We start from the raw sequence: 26,501 nt of genomic DNA, 5'->3' as shown, positions 1-26,501 counted from the left end.
ATAGATGTGGCATTCGCCTTCGGGAGCTCAATGACGGCGACTGATTTAGTGGTGGCAACCTAGTTATTACCTAGTTACCTAGTTTTGACAAATACAGATAGGAGTGGCTCTTTTCTATTAAAAAAACACCCCCTTTTACTCCTCTTTTGTTATGTTTGACCAAATTGAAGTATACTTTTAAAATAAAAGTACTTTTAAGGGGGAGGCTACTCAAAAGAAAAATGCCGCTGCTACCTTAATTTGTCGAAAACTAGGTAACTAGGTTGCCACCACTAGACTGATTTAAATGTGGTCACATTAAATCCTACTGCGCCCAGAGTGGGTGCCACCAGAGGATCCAACGAGGCCTCTGATCGGCCATCAAGACTGGCGGGGAAGACCCAGTCTTCCGTCCTAGCAGTACATCCAGGAGGGACATCAAAAATCCCAAACGGAGGCAGCAACAGGGATTGTGGTGGCCCCTGGCTGCTACCGATCGGGCAGGAGAACACCACCTCATGAGCTGTAATGGCTGAGAATGCCCAGCGATTTTCCCCAAGATAAGCCACTTCGGATCCTTTCCACTCCTTAAATTGTTGCCTGCATTGCTTTAGCTTTCGGTTGGCGTCATTGGTGAACAATGAAATAGCACAGGATTTTCGTGCTCCCCGTTTTCCGAGACCTGTATGAAAATTACAAATTAATCGTTCCAGTTTCTTACAACCCCGAATGTCGTCTGTTGAAAGTTCAATAAAAGTTTCCAAGTCTGTAGAAACGGCCAGAAAGTTGGGTAGGTCTCCGATCACCACTCCATGGGTGCCATTGTCTGTTGCTCGTGGTAAACTGAAAATTTCAAAAAGGGTATACTGCTGTGCGTGATCGTAGATTGGGATTTTGATAAAGAGACGAAAGCGTCCCTCCACCGCCGCCACCGTCACCATGGCTTCCCGATAGGTTACCCATAATTCTTCACTCGATACTGCCCAACCCAAGGGTAGTTGTCGATTAACTGCTTTCAACACCGAAGCCATTTGAGCAGGTGGAAATATCTGAGGCGCTAATCGGCCGTTTGCCAAGAGGGCCAATCCTTCGTCAAGAGCATCTGCCAAGTCTCTAAGCCACTGCAGGCTAGCTTCCACTGACTGAAATGCTGTGTCGAGATTGATGAAAAAATCGAAATACTCGATCATGTAAGCTTGGCGCTCTGCCATTCGTCCAAGCAAATTGTTATAATTCTTGGTTAGTTCCGCTGTTTGCCCTTCCAACTCCTGGATCAACTTCGTGTTTGTCCGGATCTCCCAAAGTGATTCGTTTACCACCGTTGCCTGCTGGTCCATTAAATGGACGATTTCGTTTTCCCGGCGGGTAAGGCCGTTGATCTTCTTATTCAAACCGGTGAGATCAGCCTGAGTGGCTACTCCAAAAAGCCACTTTAACGCTGATCCGCCGCCATCAATCACCGCTCGACGTTGTTTCGAAGGAGAACCGATGGCGTCCCGAAAAGTTGCTAGTCGATGTTCGGACTGATTCAGTTCGCGTTCAAACCAACGACACTTAACCTCCAGTTTTTTCGCAGCTGATGCCCCTTGTTGATTTCCTGTTTTACGGCATTTAACGGCCATCTCGGAGTACTCCTTCAGTCTCACTTTCAATGTTTGAACTACTGCCTCTGCGGGTCGTATGTCAAGATCTGTGATGACTGTCCAGAACGATTCTCCAAACGCGACACCCGGCTTTTCATTGAAGATGACGGTGTCACGGACGAGCAAAGTATCTACCTTGACTGGCCCGAGGAAGGCCAATACACAAATTGTGTAAGGTAGTAACAAAGCGAGGTAACGATCCGGTCGACCAGCTCGACGAGCCGGCTGTATTCGAGTGGGGAGACGGACAGGCCTGTTTACTGTTTTTTGTTTACGCACTCCTCCCGGGGAAGGCACTGTACGAACGTTGTTGTCGTGCAAAACTGCCGCCTCCTCACCATGGGTCCCATTATCCGAACCTGTCTCCCGATGAATCTCCACAGGTGGTGGAGGGACGTTGGGGAGAGGTGTATCAAACATCGCCTCTGTGGCTTCCGTGTTCAAATTTGGACCTCGTTCGACCAGGTCATGGAAAAGCTTCATCTTTATCACGTGCACAATCTCTGATTTTCTTGATCCGGAACTCAACTTCACTTCGTAGTTCACAGGAGTGGTCTGGCGGATCACGTTGAACGGTCCCTGCCAGCGATGAAGCAGTTTTTCTGCCCTTTTCACTTTGCGAAAGGGTTTGTACACCAAGACTTGGTCGCCTACTTTAAATTGGAGCTCTCTGTGGCGACCGTCGTACTGACGTCGTTGGTTGTCCTGGGCGACTCCCAATCGCGTGTGCACCAATGCTCGAGCCTTCGCTAATTCGGTCACAACATGGGTTGCATAAGCCGGAGCCGTTCTCGACGTGACCAGCCGAGGGTTGGCATCAGCACCTAATTCCAAATCAATAGGTAACATTGGTTCACGTCCGTAAAGCAAAAAAAATGGTGAATATCCCGTAGATTCTTGCCGCGCCGTATTGTAGGCGAAACACACATAAGGTAATGACTCGTCCCAATCCTTATGGTCCGCGCTGACATACATTGATAGCATGGCCGCCAAGGTATGATTCATCCGCTCAACCAAACCGTTTGCCTGCGGATGGTAACTTGACGTTGTCTTGTGGTTGGTTCCGAGATTCTTCATGACTGCTTGGGTAAGTGTAGCTATAAAACATTTCCCTTGATCCGAAATTATGGACTCCGGGGCTCCGTGACGCAGCACAATTTGCTCGACAAAAAATGTTGCCACCATATCCGCCTTTCCGGTGGGCATGGCTCGTAGTTCCACCCACTTTGTTAAGTAGTCCACCGCAACGATGATCATCTTATTTCCGGTGTTGGATAAGGGAAATGGACCCAAAAGGTCGATTCCCACCTTTTGAAATGGGCGTGCCACCTGAATACACTGCAGAAAACCGGCTGGCCGTTTGTTCACGCCTTTTCGACCCTGGCAATTAGGACACGATTGCACATAATTTGTAACATCAATCGCTAAACGCTCCCAAAAGAATCGATTAGAAATTTTCGTTAGGGTACGTCGAACTCCCAGATGCCCTGAAATCAAGTCATCATGGTATGCCTTTACAACGCGTTCCCGAAAGGAACGTGGGACGCACAGGCGACGATACTGTTTACCGTTTTTAATGGTTTGTAAGCATAGTCGCCCATTGGATAGACAAAAGTTTTTTAGCGTTGCACGACCTGCTTCCAACTGGTCCATCAGCCGACGCCACCGCGGGACCCGACGCTGCTCCGCAACGAATTCTTCCTCCGGTCCAAAATCCACCGATCTGCCACTCCCCACAAGGCCAATGGCCACACAGCGATCTTCTTCTTGTTCTTCGGTCACAGGTAAAGGGCATCGCGAGAGGCAATCTGCGTTGTCATGAAGTTTTCCGCTTCTATACCGAATTTCGATGTCATACTCCTGTATCGACAAGCTCCAACGGGCTAGCCGTCCAGCGAGATCTCGTTTGGTTAACAACCAACACAGCGCCTGGTGGTCGGTAACTACCACGATCTTGCATCCCCATACATAGCCTTTAAATTTCTTTAAGGCCCAAACCAAGGCAAGGCATTCTTTCTCGGTAATGCTGTAATTGATTTCGGAGCTGCTTAACAGGCGGCTGGCATAGGCCAACGGATGTTCTTGCCCATTCACTCGTTGTGCCAGCACTGCTCCAATGCCGTAGCCGCAGGCATCGGGAATGATCTCCATTGGTAGGTCATAATTCGGATGAGCCAGGACTGGGGCTGTAAGCAGCGCTTGCTTCAGAATGTTGAAGCTGGACTCCTGATCAAGACCCCAATCGAACACTGCATCCTTTTTGGTTAACAAAATCAACGGGCGTGCAATCATTGAAAAATCTTTGACATGTGGACGATAATAAGAGCAAAGGCCAAGATAACTCTGTACTTTCTTCACTTTAAGGGCCACCGTCTTCCCTTCGTTGCACGGTGGGAACTCCCTTACCGCTGCTAATTTGTCCGGGTCTGGACGAATGCCATCCGCATCCACCACATGACCTAACACTTTTAAACTAGTTTCCGCAAAATGACATTTGGACACTTTTAACTTAAGGCCGGCTTTCTTTAAACACTCCAATACCAACCGTAGCCGTTCAACGTGGAGGTCAATTGTCGACGAGTAAACTATGACATCATCTAAGTAGACGAGGCACGCTGTCCATCGAAGTCCTGCCAATATGATATCCATTGACCGCTGGAATGAACTGGGGCCGTTTGACAGGCCAAATGGGAGCACCTTGAACTGATACAACCCATCTGCTGTAATGAAGGCTGTCTTGGGGCGGTCCTCCTCTCTCACTGGAATCTGATGATATCCGGCTTGTAAGTCGAGGATGGAAAAAAATTCTGCTCCTTCAAGCCGACTCAGCACATCTGCAATCCTTGGTAGAGGGTATACATCCCGTAACGTGACGGAATTCAGCTTTCTGTAATCCACACAGAATCTCCATGTTCCATCTTTCTTTCTGATTAGCACCACCGGTGCGGACCACGAGCTGTCAGATATTTCGATAATTCCTGCATCTTCCAAGATTTTTACTTGTTCATTCACGATTGTTCTAGCCTTCCACGCGCTGGCATACGGGGCCTGGTGAACCGGTGGGGCGTCTCCCGTTTCAATGTTGTGTTCGGATATGTTGCAGCGGCCTACTTCGGAAGCGTTTGCCGCAAAACATTCCAAATTCTCTTCTAGCAATTGGAACACTTTTTCTCGTTTCTCTTTCGGAATGCCGTGATTGACTTGCTTTTTTAGGTCGTCTATGAGTGTCCTCCGCCGATCCACTTCTTCCTTTGTTGGTGGTCTGGTCATTGAAGGGTCCTCATCTGTTGTCGTTAGGCCACAGCTCAACACTTCTCCGTCGTATCCACCGACGACTCCCAATGTCGTCCCCTTTGGAATCCAGACGCTAGTGGACGTTAGATTGGCCAACAGGACGAAAGTTACTTTGGCTGCCAGTAACGCGTGTCCCACCGACACCCCTTTGGTTTCTAAAAGTTTTCCTGATGGATTGAAACAGAAGTTCTCCGCCAGTAAAGCTGGTTCTACTGTACCCACGTTGGCCACTGAGAAAGAAGGGATTGTTACATCATTGTTGGAGATCAATTTAACTGACCGTGGCGTGTGATTTGTGCGATGCGACGTAATGGCTGCAAGAGGCTGGTCTCCAAAAGTAATGGAGACCTTCGGTTCGCGATAATCGATCTGCACCTTGCCGTATTGTTTCAGGAAATCGTTTCCCAAAATCAAATCGATGCCGTCCATCCCAAAGACGACCGCCTCGCCCGTCGCCGTTCCCATTTTATGGTTAACCGAAATGGTAGCAGCTCCCATCAACGTAGCTTGCTCACCATTCGCCATCACTACCCGCGGTCCATCCCATGGACGCATCACAAACTGGGATTCCTTTAGCAGCTCTGGTGATATTACTGTCAGTGCCGCCCCGGTGTCGACAACCGCCATCACCTGTCGTGTTCCACAAGTTACTTCTTCTCTGATAAGTTTGCTGTAATCTAGTTTAAGGATCGGCTGCTCTTTTAACACGTCGTGGGTCGATGAGTTTGCCGACAGCTCAGCTAGCTGTGACACGATGTTGATGGGTGCGGGATGACCCAACGCCCCCCTTTGTGGGTTAGGAGGCCCGGGGTAGGGCCTTTGTCGAAAACGAGCAGATTGCGGATTGTCCCAACAATTCCGGGCCATATGCCCCGTTCCGTTACAACAGTAACATTTCAGGACTCCATCATTGGTTCGGTAGATTCTCTCCGACTCTCCCCACGTAACTGTCTTCTCGTTTCCTGGTCTCTTCGGTGGGGGGGTTGCTTGAATCTTCAAACTTTCTACCGCACCTTGCAATTCTTTAATTACTTTCCACAATTCCGTATCAGCCGTGGTTGGAACAGGTTTCGGAATGGTCCGAATGAAATCAATTGGGACATCCGCCGCTCTGGTCGCCGCCACCCCAAGCACCGCGTCTGGCCAGTTTCGTCTGTTGGCCAAGAGCTTGGCATCAGTAAACCGTTTTGCCGCCTCCAAAAATTCTTCGCATGTTTTGGGTTGTAACGGGTACAATTTTTCTACCAACGAGGGCCGTAATCCTCCAAACAGATAGTCTACCTTGGTGGCCTCCGCCATTGTTGGATCCACCACCCTACAAAGATCAATAACATCGTAATAGTAATTAGTTGTCGCTTCTTCGATACCTTGAACCCGGTTGCGCAAGCGTGTTTCTTGGAACAGCCTGTAGTTTTGTTGCTGAAATTCTTTCAAAAAAAGTGTTCTGACTCCGGTTACTGCCGGAAGGTCCGGTGCGTTGAGGCCAACCCCCGGTCGAACGGGTAAATCGCGCCATTCTGTTGGAAGTGTGGAGCAGAGGTACCATTTTCTTGCTGCCCCATCCAGGTACATGCTGAAATTGGCTCGAAGTTCCGTGTTGCCCCATTGGTTGTATGCCCCCGTGGATTCGTACCGTTCCAGCCAGTCGGAAGCGTCATCTTCCGACGATGCCTTAAAAACCTTAGGGCTCAAAAATTTAATCTGAGGAGGCATTATGTCCGTATCCGAATCACTGTCGATATCGGCCAAAAACTGTTCTTCTTCTTCGCTTTCGTTGCTACTGTCGTGTGCCGCCTCAATAATCTCGTCCACGTCAGATTCTTCAAGATCTGACGCAGTACTCTCTAACTTCTTTTCCGCCTGGAGCACCTGCTGCCTACTTCCCACTACGTCCTCTTTCGGGCGCGTAGATGGAGGCACAGGATGTAAGCGTCTGCTCGGATCCCTTGGACAACTAGGCCAACGTGGATTCGATTGCTTTCTCATTTACCTCCGGCAAAACCAAAAAAAAAAAACACAAAACATTTAATTGCTTGCTGCATTAAAATATCTTAACATCTTGTCACAAAAATCAAACCTCACTCTGAGAGAAAGCTAATAGAAACCCAATAAGCCTATCCACTGTCAGCCGAAAACGTGGCTCCGTATCCAACAATTTAAGATTTGGCACAAACCGTTGGTTAAACCGCTTGTGGTAGAGCCCATAAACGATATTCGCCTCTGACAATGAATAATACTATAAGATAAACGTCCTTGCCTTGTCTCCTTTGTAATGCTGCTTCTCCACCATTTGTTACACTGGGGTTGAGGTGTAACACGAGTGTATTAGGACGTCCACACTTTAGGACGTCAAGTAAGAGAGAGAGAATACAAGAGACAATACACGCCTATTTATGGTAGGTGAAGAGCAAGGTTGAATCATCGAGTGCTTTCGCCCTTGCTGCTTCTACGAATAATCAAGATAACCCTTATGACTTATTACTGAGCAAAGGCGGTTGTACGAGTACATCCGCCCTTGCTTTGTTTCTACGAAAGAGAAGATGCACTTATCCGTTTACTACAAAGCAAGGTCGAACGTTTGAGTACATTCGCCCTTGCTTGTTTCCCCGAAGCGCTAGAGAAGGTGTAAACGTCCTATGTTGCTAACACAACATTCAGACAAAGCAAGGTCAAATGTACTCGTACATTCGCCCTTGCTTGTTTCTAAGAACGAGATGAGTGTGGGTGTGTCTCACGCGTATGTCACGTGATCTCTACGTGACAATATCCAATGTACTAGAAAGATTTTGGCTCGTATGTATGTAAGTTAAGCCGATTGCAATAGTTCTGGAAACGCAAAAACTGTTTGCCAGATGTATTTGACAAAAATGGCAAAAACTTGCAAAATTTTCCAGTTCCTCTTTTCCCATACCGGGAATTGAACCCGGGCCTCCTGGGTGAGAGCCAGGTATCCAAACCACTAGCCAATATGGGATTAAATCGCTTGAAAAATACATATTCCAAATCAATACAACATAATACAATTGTTGTCCTGGTATAAACAGCCTAGGGCAAGGAACTCTTGGATAAGTTAGAAGAGTTTAAATCCCACATCTGTAATGCAAAGGAATTTAGCTAGATCTGATGAGGTCAGGATGGCCGAGCGCTCTAAGGCACCAGACTCAAGAAAATACATATTCAAAAAAAATACATATTCAAACGCAATACAACGTAATATAATTGTTGACCTGGTATTAATCGCCTATGGCAAGGAACTCTTGAATGAGTTAGAAGAGTTTTAATGTCACATCTGTTGGGCAAAGGAATTTAGGTACACCTGATGTGGTCATGATGGCCGAGCGGTCTAAGGCGCCAGACTCAAGGACATAATCCTTGCTTCAATAAAAGAAGTTGCAGTATTCTGGTCTTCAATGAAGGCGTGGGTTCAAATCCCACTCCTGACCAACATATAAATATCTGAATACACATGAACATCGCATTGCAACATAATTAGAGAGGTTGCTTTGATATAGTGATAGAGAATGCTTAATGTACCACGATACAAGGTCACCAAGTGGTAATACTGGTCGATGTTCTGTAATTTAAAAAGATGTGACAATACGGAAATCATGACGCTAACTCACGTCAAGCGATGGTGGTATAGTGGTTAGCATAGTTACCTTCCAAGCAATTGACTCGAGTTCGATTCTCGGCCATCGCAGTTTAGCAATCTTGCTATTTCTTAGCAGACTAGTCAACCTACGGAATTGAAGTCAATTTACACAAATGTTACTCTTTAGGTAAAATATAGTTGTTCATTTCTTTTTCGTTCACACATGAATAATTGACATAGATGTAATTTCTTATTCCTTGGCGATATTTCTTGCAAAGAAACCATTTTATGATGGAGTCTCGATGGAAACATGCCGATGTACTTAGTATATCCAATGTACTAGAAAGATTTTGGCTCGTATGTATGTAAGTTAAGCCGATTGCAATAGTTCTGGAAACGCAGAAACTGTTTGCCAGATGTATTTGACAAAAATGGCCAAAACTTGCAAAATTTTCCAGTTCCTCTTTTCCCATACCGGGAATTGAACCCGGGCCTCCTGGGTGAGAGCCAGGTATCCTAACCACTAGCCAATATGGGATGAAATCGCTTGAAAAATACATATTCCAAATCAATACAACATAATACAATTGTTGTCCTGGTATAAACAGCCTAGGGCAAGGAACTCTTGGATAAGTTAGAAGAGTTTAAATCCCACATCTGTAATGCAAAGGAATTTAGCTAGATCTGATGAGGTCAGGATGGCCGAGCGCTCTAAGGCACCAGACTCAAGAAAATACATATTCAAAAAAAATACATATTCAAACGCAATGCAACGTAATATAATCGTTGACCTGGTATTAATCGCCTATGGCAAGGAACTCTTGAATGAGTTAGAAGAGTTTTAATGTCACATCTGTTGGGCAAAGGAATTTAGGTACACCTGATGTGGTCAGGATGGCCGAGCGGTCTAAGGCGCCAGACTCAAGGACATAATCCTTGCTTCAATAAAAGAAGTTGCAGTGTTCTGGTCTTCAATGAAGGCGTGGGTTCAAATCCCACTCCTGACCAACATATAAATATCTGAATACACATGATCATCGCATTGCAACATAATTAGAGAGGTTGCTTTGATATAGTGATAGAGAATGCTTAATGTTCCAGAGAAAAAGAAGGCTTAATTTAAATGTATATTTTAGTTCATGTTCTCATTTCAGTTTAAATCTCAAGTATCGATTAATTTAAGTAAGCCGCCAGGTGGGCCACTTGTCGAGGCAGAAGAGAACAGCTGATGTCTCAATTAAGTGTCTTGGCCGAAACAGAAAGTCGCCATTGTTCATTTAGGGCGTGTATAGCCATTGATAACTCGTTTCTTACTGTGCTTTATTGATGGGAATTCTCATCTTGTGACTTCTCATTTCTTATGTGATTCTCTGAGGTAAATTTGTATATATATTTTTATGTGTTCTATTTGCTAACATTATTCTCGTGTACATAGATTAGGCTGGATTAGGCCCTCGATTTGATTTTGTGTCATTTGTGTCTACGATTGCCTTATTGACCGGCTCCTAATTGTGGATGCTAGGTGAGAGCTAGGTTTTATTTCAATCAAAGTTTGTGTATGCTAATTCTGTCTTAATTTAGGCAATTTGTGCTCTGTCAATTTTATATCGACGAATAAACCCGTGCATCGATTAGAAGCAACTGATAGGCCTACCCCCCCTCCTCTACTGTCTCATTCTCTCGCGGAAAAATTGGTGATCGTAGCAGGACTTTCTTGGCCTGCAAGTTTGGAGAATTGAAATGGCAAGAGGCAGGAAGTCAAAGGCAGCCACGGCTTCTCAAAACGACAACACGGTTGCGTCCAGACTTCGTTCTCGAACAGTACCAGCAAATGGTGAAGATGAATCGACACCCCCTGCTGATCCCACTCAACAAGTCAAGAACATTTCACGAGTTCCTCAACCTGAGGCGATTGAACGTGATGCCACTCGTATGCAGATCCAGATGACCTGTAGCTGTATTGACAAGCTCATCAAGGAAAGAGGATCAAGAAGAGCCTGTCTAGGCCTACTCAACAAACTCGACGACATGTTGGCCACTGTCGAAAGACTCAATTTATTGGTGGTAGACCCGTCCGACGCTGATGAATTCGCGAAGCAAGCTCAAATTCAAATCGATCTGTTCACACTTATCGAGTCGAAGAAAGAAGACGTTGACGCTTAAGTCACCCTAAGAGCTGATGACGAATCTTCAGTCGGGTCCTGCATGCAGTCAATCAAAGGCGTACCACTGGCGACTCACCCCTCTGCCTCGACAGTTGGAGAGCGGATGTGCAAGAGAGCTGCAGCATATCAAAATGCTTATAGTCTGGCAGCGGAGAAAATTTTGCCGTCTGGTGAGAACAAGTTTCCTCGTGGCCCCTCTGCACCCGACAAAAATGAAGTGACTCAGTCGGAGAAATTGCTTGCTGAAGCGCAGAAAAGAGCAGCGGAGGCCCAACAGGAAGCTGCCCAGCTGCAAAAACGACTCGAAGAAGTAAATAAGAAAGCTGATTTGGCAAATAAGGAAGCAAGCAGATTATCCGATGCTGCCATGCGACGCGGTTCAGCACCAACCATCATCAGCAACCCATTCCACGGTTGGGGAGACGGAGCGTTCGACGATTGGCACCGCCGTTCTACTCACGAACCGAACAAAGAGGAGGGAGAAGAAGAGGCACCAGACGACTGGATCGACCGGTACTGCAACGGCCTAGAAGAAGCCAATTGGTCATATTCTAGCAAATCGGCAGCACGCGGGGAGCTTCCCATCTACTCCGGAAGGGCAACTGATTGGTTTTGGTGGTCGGATTTGCTACGTTCGATGGTTCATGATCAACGAATCGCACCTGGAGAAAAGCTTGCTGTCTTGAAGAGCCGACTACGGGGAGATCAATTCGAAATCGTGCAGGGCCTTGGCGGAGGAGAATCTGCTTATAAGGCCACTTTATTCCGACTGAAGCAGTCGGCTGGACATCGCGACGTAATGCGTATAGCACTACTCGGTGAACTCGATCGTATGGAGCTGGGCAGAGAAAATTCATCATTCCGTCGCTTTGCCGAAAGAGCTCGAACCATCTTCTTTGATTTAACCCGAATTGGGGAGAAATTTAATGCCGACCTCATCGAAAGACTGAGCCGTAAATTGCATCCGGCGGATCGACTCGAATGGAATTCCGGACGACGTACTGGATTGGAACGGCGCCCTCTGAAGGAATTTGGAGAGTGGATGTGCGAGAGAGCTGCAGCATATCAAAATGCTTATAGTCTGGCAGCGGAGCAAATTTTGCCGTCTGGTGAGAACAAGTTTCCTCGTCGCCAACAATTTCCAACAACAGGGCGCACTAATCACGTTAGCCTGGAGCCTGGCACTACAGAAAAACCGAAGAGTCGCTGCTTTTGCTGTGAGGGGGAGCACCGGTTGATGGCTTGCCCAACATTCAAAGAAATTCCTACGAAAGAGAAGGTACGATTTTGCGTCAAGCGCCGCTTATGCATGAAATGTTTCGGGACGAGACACTCCGCAGCCGATTGCAAATTCGGAAAAGGTTGTGGATTCAGCGGATGCCCTTTTATTCATCACCCATTGCTTCATGATGTCGAAGAGAAGCACGACAAAGGTAGCAGCCATCACACATCACTCTCAGCCCAGGTGGATCGCGTTAAGGTGTCGCTAGGCGTTATCCGGATGGAAGCTTACACAGCCGAAGGCCAGCTCATCCCAGTTTCAGTGCTGATAGACGAGGGCAGCGACACGACGTTGTTTCGAGAGGACTTTCTTCAACGGCTTAAGATCATCGGGAAAGGTACTACTCTAGATCTTGTAGGAGTTACCGGCGCCGAATGCTACAAATCGCAGAAGGCCCCAGTTCGATTTCTTTTACCGGACGGGGAGGAAGCCGTCATAAAAGGAACTACGATCCCGCAGATATCTAGGCCGACTCCGGTAATCGACTGGAGAAAATTGAAAAATCGATGGCCACATTTAGCTGACGTCCCAGTGCAAGAGAGTGGCGGAAAAATCGACATCTTGGTGGGACTCGATCACTCGAATCTACTTGCAGTATTGGAATCGCGCGTTGGAGGCGAACACGAACCTTTCGCATCTCGCACTAGACTCGGTTGGGTCGTCCGCGGCCTGCTTGGGAGTGACATCGGTCCGATGACAACGGCCCACATCCATCATATCTCAGCGACTTCCGAGTTCTCGCTCGACGAAGAGTTCCAGAAATTTTGTGCAACTGAAAATTTCGGTACTGAATTTAAAGGAGATGCCCTTTCAGAATCAGACCGAATCGCCGAGAAGATCGTTGATGAAGGCCTGAAGAAACTCGACATTGGGTATGAAACCCCACTCACGTGGCTCGAAGGAGAGCCGACATTTGAAAATAACAGGACGCTGGCGGAGCATCGTTGGCGAGACCTGAAGGAACGATTCAAGAGAGATCCAGATTTTGAGGCGGATTACAGAGCCGCGATCAAGAAATACGTCGACGAAGGCTACGCATCGCGAGTAAAAGAGGAAGATTTATACTCGAACAACCAGTACTACTTGCCACATCACGGTGTCTACAAGAAAGTGTATGGTAAGAAGAAGAAGAAGCTTCGAGTCGTCTTCGATGCCGCTGCCAAATGGAAGAAGAAATGCCTCAACGACGGAATGCGACAGGGTCGAAAATTGCAGAACGACTTAGCCAAGGTCCTCATTCGATTCCAGCTGGGGGAGATTGCCTTTGCAGCAGACGTGACCGCCATGTACAGCAGGATTCGACTTCGACCACAAGATGCCCGCTTTCATCGTTTTCTCTGGGAAGAGAAAGATTCTGACGTCATCATTACGTACCAAATGGATCGCTTGCCATTTGGATCTAACTGTGCCCCATTTCTCGCCCTAAAAACCATCCACAGAGCCGCTTCAGATGCCACTAGAGGGAGAGAAGAATGAATGGAAGCAGTAGAGAAGAATATGTACATGGATGACCTATTGAAAGCAGTCGACAATGAAGAACAAGCAATTATGAAAGCGAAACTCATCCGCGATGGACTAGCAGAAGGAGATTTTCATCTAACAAATTGGATCTCGAACTCCCCGGAATTCATCAAAGCGTTGCAACCAGAGCAGGCAGTAGCAGCAGCACATCATGATTTAGCGTCGGATGACGTCGAAAAGCTACTGGGAGCCTTCTACGAGCCAACGACAGACGAGATGACGTACCGAGTGACTGGAGTCGAAGATCTTAAATGGACGCGCGCTGGATTGCTGAGCAAGGTGGCGAGTATCTACGACCCCCTAGGACGAGCAGCACCAGCGCTGATAAAAGCAAAAATTAAATTGCGTGAGCTAGGTACCAGAGGACTAAACTGGAACGAAGCCATCAGTGGTGACGACAAGGAGTGGTGGCAAACCTGGTTCAAGACGCTGGAGAGACTCAACGACCTTTCGATGCCACGAAATTTGCAGCCGGACAAAGGAAAAATCATCCAGAGCGATCTTCTAACCTTTGGAGATGCATCTGAAGAGGCCTATGCAGCAGCCGTATATCTACGCAGTGTCTACCAGGATGGCACATCAATATGCAGATTGGTGATGGCCAAAACCAAATTGGCCCCTCGGCAGACACAGTCGATTCCAAAATTGGAGCTGAACGCAGCAGTGCTAGGCGCTCGACTGGCCACATACGTTGCAGACGCGCTACAAATCTCTGGACTCAACAGGATTTTCTTCACTGATTCCAGTACTACCAGAAACTGGATACGAGCCGTCGCTTCACATTACATGCCGTTCGTCAGCCACAGAATCGGAGAGATTCAATCTCTCACCAACGCTAACGAGTGGCGCTTCATTCCCGGAAAAATGAACATAGCAGATGCTGCGACGCGGTCCTTATTGACAGACGGAGAGCCGATTCCACCAAGATGGCTGGAAGGACCATCTTTCATCGCCTTACCAATGGAGCAATGGCCGAAGGATTTGCCTTGGGTGGCAGTAGCAGCAGAGAAAAGAACTGCCCACATCCACCACGCAATTTCTGAGCCCCCCCTTCATGATTGGGCAAAGGTGATCATCGATTCGAAGAACATCTCAACATTCCTGAAGGTGGAAGGAGATACCAAGGAGATTATTTTAAAGTGCCAAAAGGAAGGATTCCGTGAAGAAATCAGTTTATTGTCAAAGGGCAAGCAAATCTCAAAGAAGTCAAGCCTCATTCAATTAACTCCTTTCTTAGACAAAAATGGAATTCTCCGACTGGGTGGACGGATCCACCGCGCAAAGCTACCATATGAGATTCTACACCCTCCAATTCTGCCCGGAAAGCACCCATTTGCAGAAAAGATAGTGACAGCAGTGCATCAAGAGTCGCATCACGCAGGCACTGACTTTCTCCATGCCAAAATTCGGCAACATTTTTGGATCCTGCAAGGACGAGAGCTGGCAAAGAAGATCCGCTTCAACTGTGCCGTCTGTGTGAAATCGCGTGCCAAACTCGCCACGCAAAAGATGGGTGATTTGCCATCGGCTCGTCTCGATTCTTACACGGCACCATTCACGCACATAGCTCTGGATTATTTCGGACCGATCGAAACGTCAGCTTACAGGAACCGAGTAATCAAACGGTATGGCCTGTTAATCACCTGTCTCGTCACCCGCAATGTTTATGTAGAAATGGAGCAGTCGATGTCAACACCGGATTTTCTCTACGGTCTACGGCGTTTCATCGGAGAATTCACGAAGCCAACTGAAATCTTCTGTGATAACGGGACAAACTTTGTGGGAGCTGAGAAGGAGCTGGCCACAGCATTTCGTGAGTTGCAAAAGGACGGAAAGTTGAAGGAGTTTGCGCGAGAGCGCTCAATCATCTGGAAATTCAAGCCACCTAGTGCTCCACATTTCGGCGGATCACACGAATCAATGGTCAAATCAACAAAGAGGGCGCTCTACAGGGCGCTGGATACGGAAAAAGCCGGATTGCGCTATCCGACGGACGAAATGCTCAGAACGCTACTGAAGGAAGTGGCGGGCATGCTGAACGGGAGACCTCTGACGCTGGCTAGCAACGACCCAGAAGACTTCAGACCAATCACACCAAAGGATTTCTTGAATCTGCCACCAACGTCGGATCTTTCGGCCGGAGACATCCGTCGCGCTCTGCCCCGTGACCATATTCGTTACGTGAAGAAGATGGCCAATTTATTTTGGGACCTGTGGACCAAGATTTTCCTCCCGACGCTGGTTCCAAGAAGAAAGTAGGTCGCGGAAGAAAGAAATTTTGAAGTTGGAGATTCGATCATGCTATCGGACAACAATTTGCTGCCAAATCAGTGGAAGACGGGCCGAATCATCGAAGTTTATCCCGGTTCCGACGGCTTTGTTCGAGTCGTAAAAGTGAAAACGGACTGCGGAGAATATTTGAGACCAATCCATCGTCTAGTTCTACTGGAACCTTACTCGGCCGTCCTTCCGTCGGCCTCGGGGGAGAATGTTCCAGAGAAAAAGAAGGCTTAATTTAAATGTATATTTTAGTTCATGTTCTCATTTCAGTTTAAATCTCAAGTATCGATTAATTTAAGTAAGCCGCCAGGTGGGCCACTTGTCGAGGCAGAAGAGAACAGCTGATGTCTCAATTAAGTGTCTTGGCCGAAACAGAAAGTCGCCATTGTTCATTTAGGGCGTGTATAGCCATTGATAACTCGTTTCTTACTGTGCTTTATTGATGGGAATTCTCATCTTGTGACTTCTCATTTCTTATGTGATTCTCTGAGGTAAATTTGTATATATATTTTTATGTGTTCTATTTGCTAACATTATTCTCGTGTACATAGATTTGGCTGGATTAGGCCCTCGGTTTGATTTTGTGTCATTTGTGTCTACGATTGCCTTATTGACCGGCTCCTAATTGTGGATGCTAGGTGAGAGCTAGGTTTTATTTCAATCAAAGTTTGTGTATGCTAATTCTGTCTTAATTTAGGCAATTTGTGCTCTGTCAATTTTATATCGACGAATAAACCCGTGCATCGATTAGAAGCAATTGATAGGCCTACGCCCCCCCTCCTCTACTGTCTCATTCTCTCGCGGAAATACTAAATGTACCACGATACAAGGTCACCAAGTGGTAATACTGCTCGATGTTCTGTAATTTAAAAAGATGTGACAATACGGAAATCATAACGCTAACTCACGTCAAGCGATGGTGGTATAGTGGTTAGCATAGTTGCCTTCCAAGCAATTGACCCGAGTTCGATTCTCGGCCATCGCAGTTTAGCAATCTTGCTATTTCTTAGCAGACTAGTCAACCTACGGAATTGAAGTCAATTTACACAAATGTTACTCTTTAGGTAAAATATAGTTGTTCATTTCTTTTTCGTTCACACATGAATAATTGACATAGATGTAATTTCTTATTCCTTGGCGATATTTCTTGCAAAGAAACCATTTTATGATGGAGTCTCGATGGAAACATGCCGATGTACTTAGTATATCCAATGTACTAGAAAGATTTTGGCTCGTATGTATGTAAGTTAAGCCGATTGCAATAGTTCTGGAAACGCAGAAACTGTTTGCCAGATGTATTTGACAAAAATGGCCAAAACTTGCAAAATGTTCCAGTTCCTCTTTTCCCATACCGGGAATTGAAACCGGGCCTCCTGGGTGAGAGCCAGGTATCCTAACCACTAGACAATATGGGATTAAATCGCTCAAAAAATACATATTCCAAATCAATACAACATAATACAATTGTTGTCCTGGTATAAACAGCCTAGGGCAAGGAACTCTTGAAAAAGTTAGTAGAGTTTAAATCCCACATCTGTAATGCAAAGGAATTTAGCTAGATATGATGAGGTCAGGATGGCCGAGCGCTGTAAGGCACCAGACTCAAGAAAAAACATATTAAAAAAATGCATATTCAAACGCAATACAATTGTTGACCTGGTATAAATCGCCTAGGGCAAGGAACTCTTGGATGAGTTAGAAGAGTTTTAATGCCACATCTGTTGGGCAAAGGAATTTAGGTATACCTGATGTGGTCAGGATGGCCGAGCGGTCTAAGGCGCCAGACTCAGGACATAGTCCTTTCTTCAATAAAAGAAGTTGCAGTATTCTGGTCTTCAATGAAGGCGTGGGTTTAAATCCCACTCCTGACAAACATATAAATATCTGAAAACACATGATCATCGCATTGCAACATAATTAGAGAGGTTGCTCTAATATAGTGATAGAGAATGCTTAATGTACCACGATACAAGGTCACCAAGTGGTAATACTGCTCGATGTTCTGTAATTTAAAAAGATGTGACAATACGGAAATCATGACGCTAACTCACGTCAAGCGATGGTGGTATAGTGGTTAGCATAGTTGCCTTCCAAGCAATTGACCCGAGTTCGATTCTCGGCCATCGCAGTTTTATCAATCTTGCTATTTCTTATCAGACTAGTCAACCTACGGAATTGAAGTCAATTTACACAAATGTTACTCTTTAGGTAAAATATAGTTGTTCATTTCTTTTTCGTTCACACATGAATAATTGACATAGATGTAATTTCTTATTCCTTGGCGATATTTCTTGCAAAGAAACCATTTTATGATGGAGTCTCGATGGAAACATGCCAATGTACTTAGTATGTCAAATGTCCTAGAAAGATTTTGGCTCGTATGTATGTAAGTTAAGCCGATTGCAATAGTTCTGGAAACGCAGAAACTGTTTGCCAGATGTATTTGACAAAAATGGCCAAAACTTGCAAAATTTTCCAGTTCCTCTTTTCCCATACCGGGAATTGAACCCGGGCCTCCTGGGTGAGAGCCAGGTATCCTAACCACTAGACAATATGGGATTAAATCGCTTGAAAAATACATATTCCAAATCAATACAACATAATACAATTGTTGTCCTGGTATAAACAGCCTAGGGCAAGGAACTCTTGGATAAGTTAGAAGAGTTTAAATCCCACATCTGTAATGCAAAGGAATTTAGCTAGATCTGATGAGGTCAGGATGGCCGAGCGCTCTAAGGCACCAGACTCAAGAAAATACATATTCAAAAAAATACATATTCAAACGCAATACAACGTAAAACAATTGTTGACCTGGTATAAATCGCCTATGGCAAGGAACTCTTGAATGAGTTAGAAGAGTTTTAATGTCACATCTGTTGGGCAAAGGAATTTAGGTACACCTGATGTGGTCAGGATGGCATAGCGGTCTAAGGCGCCAGACTCAAGGACATAATTCTTGCTTCAATAAAAGAAGTTGCAGTATTCTGGTCTTCAATGAAGGCGTGGGTTCAAATCCCACTTCTGACAAACATATAAATATCTGAAAACACAGAGGTTGCTTTGATATAGTGATAGAGAATGCTTAATGTACCACGATACAAGGTCACCAAGTGGTAATACTGGTCGATGTTCTGTAATTTAAAAAGATGTGACAATACGGAAATCATGACGCTAACTCACGTCAAGCGATGGTGGTATAGTGGTTAGCATAGTTGCCTTCCAAGCAATTGATCCGAGTTCGATTCTCGGCCATCGCAGTTTAGCAATCTTGCTATTTCTTAGCAGACTAGTCAACCTACGGAATTGAAGTCAATTTACACAAATGTTACTCTTTAGGTAAAATATAGTTGTTCATTTCTTTTTCGTTCACACATGAAAAATTGACATAGATGTAATTTCTTATTCCTTGGCGATATTTCTTGCAAAGAAACCATTTTATGATGGAGTCTCGATGGAAACATGCCGATGTACTTAGTATATCCAATGTACTAGAAAGATTTTGGCTCGTATGTACAGTATCGTCCAAAAAAATCCGAACGCACCTCTTTTTCAAAAGCCCAGTTTAATGTAGATTCTTTGTTTTTAACTTTCAAGACTTCATATTATGTGTAGAATTAATTGTTTTACAAAGTTCATTTATTAGAATTAAGAAAAAATGCAGAAATATTTTTTTTAAATAAAGAAAGAGACCATGGTGTTCGGATTTTTTTGGACGATACTGTATGTAAGTTAAGCCGATTGCAATAGTTCTGGAAACGCAGAAACTGTTTGCCAGATGTATTTGACAAAAATGGCCAAAACTTGCAAAATTTTCCAGTTCCTCTTTTCCCATACCGGGAATTGAACCCGGGCCTCCTGGGTGAGAGCCAGGTATCCTAACCACTAGACAATATGGGATTAAATCCCTTGAAAAATACATATTACAAATCAATACAACATAATACAATTGTTGTCCTGGTATAAACAGCCTAGGGCAAGGAACTCTTGGATAAGTTAGAAGAGTTTAAATCCCACATCTGTAATGCAAAGGATTTTAGCTAGATCTGATGAGGTCAGGATGGCCGAGCGCTGTAAGGCACCAGACTCAAGAAAAAACATATTAAAAAAAATGCATATTCAAACGCAATACAATTGTTGACCTGGTATAAATCGCCTAGGGCAAGGAACTCTTGGATGAGTTAGAAGAGTTTTAATGCCACATCTGTTGGGCAAAGGAATTTAGGTACACCTGATGTGGTCAGGATGGCCGAGCGGTCTAAGGCGCCAGACTCAAGGACATAATCCTTGCTTCAATAAAAGAAGTTTCAGTATTCTGGCCTTCAATGAAGGCGTGGGTTCAAATCCCACTCCTGACAAACATATAAATATCTGAAAACACATGATCATCGCAATGCAACATAATTAGAGAGGTTGCTTTGATATAGTGATAGAGAATGCTTAATGTACCACGATACAAGGTCACCAAGTGGTAATACTGGTCGATGTTCTGTAATTTAAAAAGATGTGACAATACGGAAATCATGACGCTAACTCACGTCAAGCGATGGTGGTATTGTGGTTAGCATAGTTGCCTTCCAAGCAATTGACCCGAGTTCGTTTCTCGGCCATCGCAGTTTAGCAATCTTGCTATTTCTTAGCAGACTAGTCAACCTACGGAATTGAAGTCAATTTACACAAATGTTACTCTTTAGGTAAAATATAGTTGTTCATTTCTTTTTCGTTCACACATGAATAATTGACATAGATGTAATTTCTTATTCCTTGGCGATATTTCTTGCAAAGAAACCATTTTATGATGGAGTCTCGATGGAAACATGCCGATGTACTTAGTATATCCAATGTACTAGAAAGATTTTGGCTCGTATGTATGTAAGTTAAGCCGATTGCAATAGTTCTGGAAACGCAGAAACTGTTTGCCAGATGTATTTGACAAAAATGGCCAAAACTTGCAAAATTTTCCAGTTCCTCTTTTCCCATACCGGGAATTGAACCCGGGCCTCCTGGGTGAGAGCCAGGTATCCTAACCACTAGACAATATGGGATTAAATCTCTTGAAAAATACATATTCCAAATCAATACAACATAATACAATTGTTGTCCTGGTATAAACAGCCTAGGGCAAGGAACTCTTGGATAAGTTAGAAGAGTTTAAATCCCACATCTGTAATGCAAAGGAATTTAGCTAGATCTGATGAGGTCAGGATGGCCGAGCGCTCTAAGGCGCCAGACTCAAGAAAATACATATTAAAAAAAAATACATATTCAAACGCAATACAACGTAATACAATTGTTGACCTGGTATAAATCGCCTATGGCAAGGAACTCTTGAATGAGTTAGAAGAGTTTTAATGTCACATCTGTTGGGCAAAGGAATTTAGGTACACCTGATGTGGTCAGGATGGCCGAGCGGTCTAAGGCGCCAGACTCAAGGACATAAACCTTGCTTCAATAAAAGAAGTTGCAGTATTCTGTTCTTCAATGAAGGCGTGGGTTCAAATCGATAGATGGTGGTTTAGTGGTTAGCATAGTTGCCTTCCAAGCAATTGACCCGAGTTCGATTCTCGGCCATCGCAGTTTTATCAATCTTGCTATTTCTTAGCAGACTAGTCAACCTACGGAATTGAAGTCAATATACACAAATGTTACTCTTTAGGTAAAATATAGTTGTTCATTTCTTTTTCGTTCACACATGAATAATTGACATAGATGTAATTTCTTATTCCTTGGCGATATTTCTTGCAAAGAAAACATTTTATGATGGAGTCTCGATGGAAACATGCCGATGTACTTAGTATATCCAATGTACTAGAAAGATTTTGGCTCGTATGTATGTAAGTTAAGCCGATTGCAATAGTTCTGGAAACGCAGAAACTGTTTGCCAGATGTATTTGACAAAAATGGCCAAAACTTGCAAAATTTTCCAGTTCCTCTTTTCCCATACCGGGAATTGAACCCGGGCCTCCTGGGTGAGAGCCATGTATCCTAACCACTAGACAATATGGGATTAAATCTCTTGAAAAATACATATTCCAAATCAATACAACATAATACAATTGTTCTCCTGGTATAAACAGCCTAGGGCAAGGAACTCTTGGATAAGTTAGAAGAGTTTAAATCCCACATCTGTAATGCAAAGGAATTTAGCTAGATCTGATGAGGTCAGGATGGCCGAGCGCTCTAAGGCGCCAGACTCAAGAAAATACATATTAAAAAAAATACATATTCAAACGCAATACAACGTAATACAATTGTTGACCTGGTATAAATCGCCTATGGCAAGGAACTCTTGAATGAGTTAGAAGAGTTTTAATGTCACATCTGTTGGGCAAAGGAATTTAGGTACACCTGATGTGGTCAGGATGGCCGAGCGGTCTAAGGCGCCAGACTCAAGGACATAATCCTTGCTTCAATAAAAGAAGTTGCAATGTTGTGGTCTTCAATGAAGGCGTGGGTTCAAATCCCACTCCTGACAAACATATAAATATCTGAATACACATGATCATCGCATTGCAACATAATTAGAGAGGTTGCTTTGATATAGTGATAGAGAATGCTTAATGTACCACGATACAAGGTCACCAAGTGGTAATACTGGTCGATGTTCTGTAATTTAAAAAGATGTGACGATACGGAAATCATGACGCTAAATTATGTCAAGCGATGGTGGTATTGTGGTTAGCATAGTTGCCTTCCAAGCAATTGACCCGAGTTCGATTCTCGGCCATCGCAGTTTAGCAATCTTGCTATTTCTTAGCAGACTAGTCAACCTACGGAATTGAAGTCAATTTACACAAATGTTACTCTTTAGGTAAAATATAGTTGTTCATTTCTTTTTCGTTCACACATGAATAATTGACATAGATGTAATTTCTTATTCCTTGGCGATATTTCTTGCAAAGAAACCATTTTATGATGGAGTCTCGATGGAAACATGCCGATGTACTTAGTATATCCAATGTACTAGAAAGATTTTGGCTCGTATGTATGTAAGTTAAGCCGATTGCAATAGTTCTGGAAACGCAGAAACTGTTTGCCAGATGTATTTGACAAAAATGGCCAAAACTTGCAAAATTTTCCAGTTCCTCTTATCCCATACCGGGAATTGAACCCGGGCCTCCTGGGTGAGAGCCAGGTATCCTAACCACTAGACAATATGGGATTAAATCTCTTGAAAAATACATATTCCAAATCAATACAACATAATACAATTGTTGTCCTGGTATAAACAGCCTAGGGCAAGGAACTCTTGGATAAGTTAGAAGAGTTTAAATCCCACATCTGTAATGCAAAGGAATTTAGCTAGATCTGATGAGGTCAGGATGGCCGAGCGCTCTAAGGCGCCAGACTCAAGAAAATACATATTAAAAAAAAATACATATTCAAACGCAATACAACGTAATATAATTGTTGACCTGGTATAAATCGCCTATGGCAAGGAACTCTTGAATGAGTTAGAAGAGTTTTAATGTCACATCTGTTGGGCAAAGGAATTTAGGTACACCTGATGTGGTCAGGATGGCCGAGCGGTCTAAGGCGCCAGACTCAAGGACATAAACCTTGCTTCAATAAAAGAAGTTGCAGTATTCTGTTCTTCAATGAAGGCGTGGGTTCAAATCCCACTCCTGACAAACATATAAATATTTGAATACACATGATCATCGCATTGCAACATAATTAGAGAGGTTGCTTTGATATAGTGATAAAGAATGCTTAATGTACCAAGATACAAGGTCACCAAGTGGTAATACTGGTCGATGTTCTGTAATTTAAAAAGATGTGACAATACGGAAATCATGACGCTAACTCACGTCAAGCGATGGTGGTTTAGTGGTTAGCATAGTTGCCTTCCAAGCAATTGACCCGAGTTCGATTCTCGGCCATCGCAGTTTTATCAATCTTGCTATTTCTTAGCAGACTAGTCAACCTACGGAATTGAAGTCAATATACACAAATGTTACTCTTTAGGTAAAATATAGTTGTTCATTTCTTTTTCGTTCACACATGAATAATTGACATAGATGTAATTTCTTATTCCTTGGCGATATTTCTTGCAAAGAAAACATTTTATGATGGAGTCTCGATGGAAACATGCCGATGTACTTAGTATATCCAATGTACTAGAAAGATTTTGGCTCGTATGTATGTAAGTTAAGCCGATTGCAATAGTTCTGGAAACGCAGAAACTGTTTGCCAGATGTATTTGACAAAAATGGCCAAAACTTGCAAAATTTTCCAGTTCCTCTTTTCCCATACCGGGAATTGAACCCGGGCCTCCTGGGTGAGAGCCAGGTATCCTAACCACTAGACAATATGGGATTAAATCTCTTGAAAAATACATATTCCAAATCAATACAACATAATACAATTGTTCTCCTGGTATAAACAGCCTAGGGCAAGGAACTCTTGGATAAGTTAGAAGAGTTTAAATCCCACATCTGTAATGCAAAGGAATTTAGCTAGATCTGATGAGGTCAGGATGGCCGAGCGCTCTAAGGCGCCAGACTCAAGAAAATACATATTAAAAAAAAATACATATTCAAACGCAATACAACGTAATACAATTGTTGACCTGGTATAAATCGCCTATGGCAAGGAACTCTTGAATGAGTTAGAAGAGTTTTAATGTCACATCTGTTGGGCAAAGGAATTTAGGTACACCTGATGTGGTCAGGATGGCCGAGCGGTCTAAGGCGCCAGACTCAAGGACATAATCCTTGCTTCAATAAAAGAAGTTGCAATGTTGTGGTCTTCAATGAAGGCGTGGGTTCAAATCCCACTCCTGACAAACATATAAATATCTGAATACACATGATCATCGCATTGCAACATAATTAGAGAGGTTGCTTTGATATAGTGATAGAGAATGCTTAATGTACCACGATACAAGGTCACCAAGTGGTAATACTGGTCGATGTTCTGTAATTTAAAAAGATGTGACAATACGGAAATCATGACGCTAACTTATGTCAAGCGATGGTGGTATAGTGGTTAGCATAGTTGCCTTCCAAGCAATTGACCCGAGTTCGATTCTCGGCCATCGCAGTTTAGCAATCTTGCTATTTCTTAGCAGACTAGTCAACCTACGGAATTGAAGTCAATATACACAAATGTTACTCTTTAGGTAAAATATAGTTGTTCATTTCTTTTTCGTTCACACATGAATAATTGACATAGATGTAATTTCTTATTCCTTGGCGATATTTCTTGCAAAGAAACCATTTTATGATGGAGTTTCGATGGAAACATGCCGATGTACTTAGTATATCCAATGTACTAGAAAGATTTTGGCTCGTATGTATGTAAGTTAAGCCGATTGCAATAGTTCTGGAAACGCAGAAACTGTTTGCCAGATGTATTTGACAAAAATGGCCAAAACTTGCAAAATTTTCCAGTTCCTCTTTTCCCATACCGGGAATTGAACCCGGGCCTCCTGGGTGAGAGCCAGGTATCCTAACCACTAGACAATATGGGATTAAATCACTTGAAAAATACATATTCCAAATCAATACAACATAATACAATTGTTGTCCTGGTATAAACAGCCTAGGGCAAGGAACTCTTGGATAAGTTAGAAGAGTTTAAATCCCACATCTGTAATGCAAAGGAATTTAGCTAGATCTGATGAGGTCAGGATGGCCGAGCGCTCTAAGGCACCAGACTCAAGAAAATACATATTAAAAAAAATACATATTTAAACGCAATACAACGTAATACAATTGTTGACCTGGTATAAATCGCCTATGGCAAGGAACTCTTGAATGAGTTAGAAGAGTTTTAATGTCACATCTGTTGGGCAAAGGAATTTAGGTACACCTCATCTGGTCAGGATGGCCGAGCGGTCTAAGGCGCCAGACTCAAGGACATAATCCTTGCTTCAATAAAAGAAGTTGCAGTATTCTGGTCTTCAATGAAGGCGTGGGTTCAAATCCCACTCCTGACAAACATATAAATATCTGAATACACATGATCATCGCATTGCAACATAATTAGAGAGGTTGCTTTGATATAGTGATAGAGAATGCTTAATGTACCAAGATACAAGGTAACCAAGTGGTAATACTGGTCGATGTTCTGTAATTTAAAAAGATGTGACAATACGGAAATCATGACGCTAACTCACGTCAAGCGATGGTGGTTTAGTGGTTAGCATAGTTGCCTTCCAAGCAATTGACCCGAGTTCGATTCTCGGCCATCGCAGTTTATCATTCATGCTATTTCTTAGCAGACTAGTCAACCTACGGAATTGAAGTCAATATACACAAATGTTACTCTTTAGGTAAAATATAGTTGTTCATTTCTTTTTCGTTCACATATGAATAATTGACATAGATGTAATTTCTTATTCCTTGGCGATATTTCTTGCAAAGAAACCATTTTATGATGGAGTCTCGATGGAAACATGCCGATGTACTTAGTTTATCCAATGTACTAGAAAGATTTTGGCTCGTATGTATGTAAGTTAAGCCGATTGCAATAGTTCTGGAAACGCAGAAACTGTTTGCCAGATGTATTTGACAAAAATGGCCAAAACTTGCAAAATTTTCCAGTTCCTCTTTTCCCATACCGGGAATTGAACCCGGGCCTCCTGGGTGAGAGCCAGGTATCCTAACCTCTAGACAATATGGGATTAAATCGCTTGAAAAATACATATTCCAAATCAATACAACATAATACAATTGTTGTCCTGGTATAAACAGCCTAGGGCAAGGAACTCTTGGATAAGTTAGAAGAGTTTAAATCCCACA

The 26,501-nt window shown here is 43.8% G+C and overlaps 2 protein-coding genes and 15 non-coding genes across 17 annotated transcripts; 10 read left to right on the top strand and 7 right to left on the bottom strand.

Moving 5' to 3' along the window:
• Nucleotides 1-9,655: 9,655 nt before the first annotated feature.
• LOC124199627 lies at nucleotides 9,656-13,431 on the top strand. The gene is made up of 3 exons (XM_046595530.1): nucleotides 9,656-9,883; nucleotides 9,944-10,030; nucleotides 10,090-13,431. The coding sequence occupies exon 3, from the start codon at nucleotides 10,714-10,716 to the stop codon at nucleotides 13,429-13,431; it is 2,718 nt and encodes a 905-aa protein (XP_046451486.1). The 5' UTR covers nucleotides 9,656-9,883; nucleotides 9,944-10,030; nucleotides 10,090-10,713.
• Nucleotides 13,432-13,458: 27 nt separating this feature from the next.
• On the top strand, nucleotides 13,459-15,990 carry LOC124199626. Its single transcript, XM_046595529.1, has 2 exons — nucleotides 13,459-15,717; nucleotides 15,808-15,990. The coding sequence occupies exons 1-2, from the start codon at nucleotides 13,459-13,461 to the stop codon at nucleotides 15,988-15,990; spliced, it is 2,442 nt and encodes an 813-aa protein (XP_046451485.1).
• Nucleotides 15,991-16,669: 679 nt separating this feature from the next.
• On the top strand, nucleotides 16,670-16,741 carry Trnag-ucc. The gene has a single exon. It is a non-coding gene; the product is annotated as a tRNA-Gly (tRNA).
• Nucleotides 16,742-17,509: 768 nt separating this feature from the next.
• On the top strand, nucleotides 17,510-17,627 carry Trnal-cag. The gene is made up of 2 exons: nucleotides 17,510-17,547; nucleotides 17,583-17,627. It is a non-coding gene; the product is annotated as a tRNA-Leu (tRNA).
• Nucleotides 17,628-17,812: 185 nt separating this feature from the next.
• Nucleotides 17,813-17,884, top strand: Trnag-ucc. Its single transcript has one exon. It is a non-coding gene; the product is annotated as a tRNA-Gly (tRNA).
• A 359-nt stretch (nucleotides 17,885-18,243) lies between these two features.
• Nucleotides 18,244-18,315, bottom strand: Trnae-cuc. The gene has a single exon. It is a non-coding gene; the product is annotated as a tRNA-Glu (tRNA).
• Nucleotides 18,316-18,941: 626 nt separating this feature from the next.
• Trnag-ucc lies at nucleotides 18,942-19,013 on the top strand. Its single transcript has one exon. It is a non-coding gene; the product is annotated as a tRNA-Gly (tRNA).
• A 568-nt stretch (nucleotides 19,014-19,581) lies between these two features.
• On the bottom strand, nucleotides 19,582-19,653 carry Trnae-cuc. Its single transcript has one exon. It is a non-coding gene; the product is annotated as a tRNA-Glu (tRNA).
• A 1,073-nt stretch (nucleotides 19,654-20,726) lies between these two features.
• Nucleotides 20,727-20,798, bottom strand: Trnae-cuc. Its single transcript has one exon. It is a non-coding gene; the product is annotated as a tRNA-Glu (tRNA).
• Nucleotides 20,799-22,843: 2,045 nt separating this feature from the next.
• Trnae-cuc lies at nucleotides 22,844-22,915 on the bottom strand. Its single transcript has one exon. It is a non-coding gene; the product is annotated as a tRNA-Glu (tRNA).
• A 654-nt stretch (nucleotides 22,916-23,569) lies between these two features.
• Trnag-ucc lies at nucleotides 23,570-23,641 on the top strand. Its single transcript has one exon. It is a non-coding gene; the product is annotated as a tRNA-Gly (tRNA).
• Nucleotides 23,642-24,000: 359 nt separating this feature from the next.
• Nucleotides 24,001-24,072, bottom strand: Trnae-cuc. Its single transcript has one exon. It is a non-coding gene; the product is annotated as a tRNA-Glu (tRNA).
• A 654-nt stretch (nucleotides 24,073-24,726) lies between these two features.
• Nucleotides 24,727-24,798, top strand: Trnag-ucc. The gene has a single exon. It is a non-coding gene; the product is annotated as a tRNA-Gly (tRNA).
• Nucleotides 24,799-25,156: 358 nt separating this feature from the next.
• Nucleotides 25,157-25,228, bottom strand: Trnae-cuc. Its single transcript has one exon. It is a non-coding gene; the product is annotated as a tRNA-Glu (tRNA).
• A 349-nt stretch (nucleotides 25,229-25,577) lies between these two features.
• Trnal-caa lies at nucleotides 25,578-25,696 on the top strand. Its single transcript has 2 exons — nucleotides 25,578-25,615; nucleotides 25,652-25,696. It is a non-coding gene; the product is annotated as a tRNA-Leu (tRNA).
• Nucleotides 25,697-25,881: 185 nt separating this feature from the next.
• On the top strand, nucleotides 25,882-25,953 carry Trnag-ucc. The gene has a single exon. It is a non-coding gene; the product is annotated as a tRNA-Gly (tRNA).
• Nucleotides 25,954-26,311: 358 nt separating this feature from the next.
• On the bottom strand, nucleotides 26,312-26,383 carry Trnae-cuc. The gene has a single exon. It is a non-coding gene; the product is annotated as a tRNA-Glu (tRNA).
• Nucleotides 26,384-26,501: the final 118 nt, after the last annotated feature.

This window comes from Daphnia pulex, chromosome 8, assembly GCF_021134715.1.
Source record: "Daphnia pulex isolate KAP4 chromosome 8, ASM2113471v1".
In the NCBI taxonomy this organism is placed as follows: domain Eukaryota; kingdom Metazoa; phylum Arthropoda; class Branchiopoda; order Diplostraca; family Daphniidae; genus Daphnia; species Daphnia pulex.
Note: the sequence above shows the minus strand (reverse complement) of the source record. Positions and strands in the feature narration are given on the sequence as shown.

Excerpts from the sequence above, each read along its gene's own strand:
- LOC124199627 (XM_046595530.1), top strand. The coding sequence starts at position 10,714 with ATGCAGTCAATCAAAGGCGTACCACTGGCGACTCACCCCTCTGCCTCG.
- LOC124199626 (XM_046595529.1), top strand. The coding sequence starts at position 13,459 with ATGGATGACCTATTGAAAGCAGTCGACAATGAAGAACAAGCAATTATG. Across the intron at positions 15,718-15,807 it reads AGATTTTCCTCCCGACGCTG|TGGAAGACGGGCCGAATCAT; the intron begins GTTCCAAGAAGA and ends CTGCCAAATCAG.